This window comes from Petromyzon marinus, chromosome 52 (genome assembly GCF_048934315.1).
Source record: "Petromyzon marinus isolate PM22_M1 ecotype Great Lakes invasive population chromosome 52, UKy_Petmar_22M1.pri1.0, whole genome shotgun sequence".
Classification (NCBI taxonomy): domain Eukaryota; kingdom Metazoa; phylum Chordata; class Hyperoartia; order Petromyzontiformes; family Petromyzontidae; genus Petromyzon; species Petromyzon marinus.
In genome coordinates, this window is record NC_133718.1 from 11077582 (window position 1) to 11084380 (window position 6799).

At 47.7% G+C, this 6799-nt stretch overlaps 1 protein-coding gene across 1 annotated transcript; it reads right to left on the reverse strand.

Annotated features, from left to right (window-relative positions):
* Window positions 1–215: 215 nt before the first annotated feature.
* On the reverse strand, window positions 216–6302 carry LOC142931294 (uncharacterized). The gene is made up of 3 exons (XM_076075034.1): window positions 6295–6302; window positions 4974–5394; window positions 216–3438 (listed from the first exon to the last, which is right to left on the reverse strand). The coding sequence occupies exons 1-3, from the start codon at window positions 6300–6302 to the stop codon at window positions 3247–3249; spliced, it is 621 nt and encodes a 206-aa protein (XP_075931149.1). The 3' UTR covers window positions 216–3246.
* Between the last annotated feature and the right edge of the window lie 497 nt (window positions 6303–6799).

Here is a 6799-nt window from a genome sequence, read left to right on the forward strand (position 1 = left end):
CCACCGCCGCGAACGCCGACGCCAATGACGCCACCACCGCCGCTATCACGACTAACGAGGATACCTCCTTTGCTGCCACGGCCAACACCACATCGTCCACCAATGCCTCAGACGCTCCCACCGCCTCGAACACCGACGCTGATGACGCTACCGCCTCCATCGCCGCCACTGACACCCCCACCGCCAACGTCACCAACAAGACCAAGAAGCTTAAATTTCGATGTCTCAGAAACTTCTTTCGGAAACGCTTCAATTTGACACGTTTAAGAGCCCGAATAAAAACATCACCCACATAGAGGCAAAAGACAAAGGACCCCCGTATAGCCTTAACAGACTGTTTGGATAATGGCTGTTAGCAAGGACGTATGACGTACACGACCACTCCTCACACACACATGGACGCACACACACGCACGTGCCTGACTTACTAATGGATTCTGTTCCTGATGACCCTTCGTAAGCCGCATGGTTTGTCAGTCGGGAAGCAATAATGTACTGTATTTAAATGCACATATCCGTCGGTGTCATAAAATGTGTTATGGGAAGCACTGTTAAGCTTATAAATAAGAATTATTGTATATTTGCATGAACACTCTAAAAAATGTACTGTATGGTAAATACAACTTAAAATAAAGTAACATAAAAATAAATTCGTTTTGTTTTCGTTACCTTGAGTCCTGATGCTGGCTTGGTTGTGTAGGAGAAATTAATTGTTAATTAAAATAATTTTGATTTAAAGCTTTGGTGACTGCAGTAATTCATATTCTTAGCTCTTTCGGTAAAGTCACGTTGAAGGGAAACAATAATAAAATATAGGTAAAATAAAATTCTCACGACGTTGACTGCAACACAAACGGCAAGAAACATTTGAAAAAAATGTTTTTTGCCGTTGGTTTTCACACCTGATGATGACTACTTGTGTTGCAGTCGAAACGTCGTGATAATTTTATTGTTTTATATATATTTTATTGTTTTATTGTTTCCCTTCAACGTGACTTTACCAAAAGAACCAAGAATTTGAATCACTGCAGTCACGAAAGCTTTAAATAAAAATAAAGGTTTTGTTTTGGGTCGCGTAAATATCAATGCGTCGTGAAACCCGCACAAGTTATGCATATTCCCATTTTTCTCCAGTCCGTGCATCCTCCCTCACGCACTTAGCCAGCTCGTTGTAGGCAACTTTTATTTTACACTCGAACTAATCTGGAGCTGTGCCCTCTACCAGAAGAAACTCGACTCCCAGAGACCACTCTCGGTTGATGGTGGTGAAGAAGCCAAGGCTGTCGATCCCTTACGTAATTAACAGCAACGCGTACACCGCGGCAGCGCTCCCGACCCCCCTACCGTCCCCCCACCCCCCACCGTTATCCTCTCCGCTACCGCTAGGGGCGCTGCACGAAAAACCACGCGAGTTAAAATAAATAAATAAGGCGCACCTCGGTCTGACATCACAGACCCCATGTTTTTGGGGGGTTGGGGGGGTCAGCTGACGTGCCCGGCCGGTGTCGGATTCTAACCGCGTCACATCCGGCGATGACGTCACATTCGTCACAGGATAAATACACGTGACGCTCACACGCGATGCTCACACTCGAACTTGGCTTCTGTGGCAAGATGTTGCTCCTGCATGGAGTCAAGGCGGTCGTCATATTGACCTTGATTCACATTACCGGATTGGTCGATTATAAAGGAGACAGTGCCAACTACCCGACCCCGACTCCATTGTGCACAAAGCCCTACATAGACCCGCTGCCATGCGTTGTGTCACGGCTGATGGGCATTGCGATAGTGATGATGGCTGTGATCCAGATATTCCTGTGGCGTCGTTGGAGCTGTAACCTATCCGACGCAGAGCGTTACAGCGCCATGCTGTGCGAGGACAACGTGAAGCTGCGTCAAAGAACAAGCACGGTGGAAGACGACAACGCCACCCTGAGGGTGAGGGAGGCGGCGACGCGTAAGGACAATGAGGCGTTGCGTCGAGAGATGCTGCTTCAGGAGAGGGCGATGGTGCTGCATCCACAGATGCTGCATGAGGAGAGCCGGCTCGTAGAGAAGGAGAATCAACGGCTGCGTCACGAGAACGAGAAGCTGATTCGCGCCGCAGCCGTCAACGTCAGCACCTCCACCAATGTCACGGACACTCCCAACGCCGCGAACGCCAACACCAACAACGCCATCACCACGACGCCAACACCGCCGCCACTAATGCCATTGCCAAGACGAATAAACTTTAATTTTTATGGCTCAGAAACCTCTTTCATTCAACTCTTTCATTTTAAAAGTTAAAAAGCCCGAATTAAAACATCACACACAAAGGCAAAAGACAAAGAACCCCCGCATAGCCTTCACAGACTGTTTGGACAAGGGCTGTTAGCAAGGACGTATAACCTACACGACCGCTCCTCACACAAAGACTGTAGGGGCAAGTGCTGTTAGCGAGCACCTAATAAGGCCGGAACGGTACACGAGTGGGTGGGTAGCCAGCACCACGCCCGACTGCCTTTGCCTCCCCAGTGGCGATGTTTACACCGCACCAGGTACTCATTTGAGGCTGAGTCGACCTAGGGGAGGCCCGGGACCGGTTCAGATAATCGTCACTGTTGGCCGCGAGCGGGAATTGAACCCGGGTCGCCAGGATCATAGCGCAGCGCGCTAACAGCTACACTATCGCTCACACACACATGGACACACACATGGACACACACACAAGTGGCTGACTTACTAATGGGTTCTGTTCCTGAAGACCCTTCATAAGTAGAATGGTTCTTAAGTCGGGACGAGATAATTTACTGTATTTAAATGCACATACCTGTAAGTGTTATAAAATGTGTTATGGTTAAACAAAAAAGGGAAGCATTGTTAGGCATAAAAATAACAATAATTGTACATTTGCCTGTAACACTGTAAAAAATATACTGTATGGGGAATACAACTCAAAATAAAGTTACGTGAAAATAAATTAATCCGATTTGTTTTCGTTACCTTGAGTCTAGTCACGTGGTAACACTGTGGTGGTATTGTGAGTAATGTATCACGTGGTAACACTGTGGGGGTATTGTGAGTAATGTATCATGTGGTAACACTGAGAGCTGCTTTAGGGGGTATTTGGCCTACTCTTTCACACGCTTTCCCCCAAGATGTGCGACCTGCCGATCGATTAACCGCTCTAGTCGGCATGTAACAATCGCTTTTAATTCCTCGCCTAACAACAGTCGCTCATTCGTATGACACACACGGCAACGCTCAAGTGTCCCACCAGGCGAATGTGCTCACGTAAGGTGGAAAGCCAGGGAAGGGGGGAGGATGGGACAAGGGTGGCGACGGGTAGGCCCACGGTGGGACGCTCTGCTTCTGCTTGTGACCCTTCTTCCATTCTCCATGCCCACCCTTGGGTCTGCATGGCATCTCGTAGTCGTCGGCGGAGGGGGCACTCTCCTGCGGCGTCGGCGCACACACGGGAACGCACATCGGAGAGACGCTTTCGCGCGATTCTGCATTCCTTAAATGACTACGGCTTGACCTCGTATAACGGACCGTGCTCATAACGACAGCCCGTTTATTACGAGCATAGCTGCAGTGGCGTTAATTCTCGTGTCGATTCGCATACTTCCACACAGCGTCCGGGTTACCTTAGCCACCCTACATATATAACGATCATGCTCGCTGCCAAACATCCAATCATTGATGGGTTTTTCTTTTGTATTCTATGAATAATGTACACATGTACCTGCCTGTACGTCATGTTTTAATTTAGTATTTGTTTAGGATGCCTGTTCAAATAAACCATTAGATATACACAGCGACACATTGACGCTGTCACGTGTTTCCTCAAGGTCCAGTTTAAGTTTTCATTCCAGGTTCGCTAGTGGTTCGTTCTAAAGAGGTAATATCTGTATTTACATAACATTACATATGGGCCTTGAAACGACGCACTGCATTGTTGGCACAGCATGTACTTCCACAATGACAGAGATCCCCCGCATAGCCTTTAACAGACTGTTGGGGCAAATGCTGTTTGAGAGCATCTATTAATGCCGGTACAGCACGCGATGGAGATGGTTGGCCAGCACAATGCTTGGCTGCCCTTGTTTCCTCAAATGTGGATATTTACACAGCACCAGGTGACTATTTAAGGCTGAGACAACCTAGGGGAGGCACAGGAAAAGATTAAATATTAGCCACTGTTATTGGTCGAACTCAATTCGCCGGGTTCGGGGCGTAGTGCACTCAACCGCACCACCACTGTACTTCCATTGGCACACATAAAAGACAAAGATCTTCTAGAATTCTAAACCATGTGGCAGACGAGTTTGTCATCTGACTTAAAAATCGATCAAAATTGCCTTCAAGAAACGGGTTTTCTTTATGTTTTTACTTCTCTTCAAATGCAACGCATTTGGTTCAACGACGCTCCACAGCTTTAATTCCCCACGCGGAAAAAAATCTTCGTCTTGCCAATCAACCTACTCGTATTGTTACGCTCCAACAGAAGGGCACCTCCTCACCTCCACCCTCGGTAACACGGCTGAATAAAACATCGGGCTGGGTCCACGTCCTGGCGAGAGCCACGTAGCTGCCAACGTTTAGGGGTTAGGCTGCTTTTCTTCACAAATGTATCAAAAACTTCCTTTCCACCGCAATGAATGATTTATGCTATAATTTACAGCCCTTTATGAAACCCTTTTGACAGATGAAGGTCTCACCATGCCGTATTGGGTCATGGGGGGGAGTTGTTTGACCATACATCGCCATTTTGGTTTGTGCAAGATGGTCAATGTGGTCCCAGGACTGGTCTTGAAAAGTTACAATTTTAAGCCTTGGGGGAGAGGGGGGGGGGGGTCGGGTTTTTGCACCACTGGCTCAGAGCAAATGAACATTTGCCCCATTGCATGTTTTGAGCAGGAAAGGCAGCTCAACTCTCAACGAATCGATTCATCCGAATCCATCACAGACCCGCCGCCCCGGCTCACCTTGCCAGCCCGGGACGCCGGGTCGGCGTCGCAGCTCGCGGCAGCGTCGCTCTCCCCGCCGGCGCTGGCGGCAGACTCCGCCGCTGGCGGCAGAAGATCGGAGAGCTTCAGCTCATCCTCGTTGCCGTAGCCCGTGAAGACCACGACGCACGTGCCGGCGCTGGCTTCCACCGACTTGATTGTGGCGTCGTAGACCACGCCATCCTCGGACCAGGCAGCCTGGCACAGGTCGCCCGGCCTCCAATGGCACGCGAGAGGTTGGCACAGAGACGGGCAACGATTGACCCCGTCTAGCCGACGCGTGCCACTGGAGCAAGCGCTGTTGGCACACCTACGAAGGACGGCAAGGCGCAACAAGGCGGCGATGCGGCCAGCACCACGCCTGGCTGCCTCAAGTCTCCACAAAGTAAACCGCTGTAGTCTGCGCTCCACCAACGGAAGAAAAGCAAAACTACATTAACTCTCTCCTGAAGAGCTCCCGTGGCTGGAAGACCTCGACATCGGCATTTAGCTGAGGAAAATTGCCATCCGCAGGACTGTGTATGCTTACGTACGATTTGTGTTCCTTGTTCTCAGTGTCGTTGCAGCGGGGAACACTCAAAGGGACCGTTTGGCTAACCATCAAACTTTTGGCTCGATTTTTCACTGTGCACTTTCAGATGCGCTTCTGCGGCCATCTGGAACGCTCTTCCTTTCCGATATTAGGAAGCCACTGGAGCTACGCACTTTTACATCTAGACTGAAAACTAATTTCTTTAGAAGTGCTTTTTGTGTTCAGTTTCTTGTACTTCCCCCGCACCTCTGACTAGCGCGGTTGGCTATGTACGGTGCGAAACGTCGTGAGAATTTTAGTGTTTTATTTTTATTATTTCCCTTCTACGTGACTTTACCGAAAGAACCAAGAATATGGTGCGAAAGCAGTTCAACATACATACATGAGAATCTTTATTTAGACTGGAGGAATTCGATGAGCTATGAAGCTCATTTTCACAGATGGTCCAGAATGGGGAGGTCAGCAAGGTACAACAGCAAAAAATACAAATGAAATGATAGGAGTGAAAAATAAAGAAAATGGTTAGCAAGTCACTAAATATAAAAAAAGAATTTATTAATTACGGGAGTCCGATTTATCAAGCTTGGGCAAGGCAGCAAAAAACAACAAAACAGTCCCAGACCACACCGAGATAACACCACACAGTAGCAGTCTCTCAATAAAATGGCACATTAACACTGAGCTCGCATCTGGCTACAGCTCCAAATGGCTCACACGGTGGAGCCTAAACAGACTGAGAGTGGATTTCGGCAGAAGCAACTCTCTCACGATATCATGGGGGATTTCTACTGTTGTATATGCCCCCCTTTCCATCTTAATATTAACAAGTAATTTTTCAATACATATAGATACATATTTCTATTGTTTCTTTTAATTTTAATAATGAATAAAAACACCAAACCAGGCCTCAGCATGGCATGTGGAGGTCATATTTACCTTGACCCACTAACACGATTTTGACGTTCAGAGCCCTCCCAGGGTCAAAGGGAGCAGATAGAGAGCAGAGCGCAGCGGATTGCAAGGGGCTGACGTAAACACAAAGCCAGGGTCACTGGGAGGTTGCGTTAGCCTAGGTCTAGTTAAGTCAAAAAAGCTAATTGGTTCTACATTACTATCAAAGTAACTTAAAGTCGGAATTTAACGACAGGGTAGGCTAAAGTTATTGATCTTCACACCCACTTCAATTGAACCCTGCCACAAGCTACGTCAATGTAACCATCACCCGTCTATTAATTTAATATGAAATGTATTTCCATATTTTTATAATTTCTAT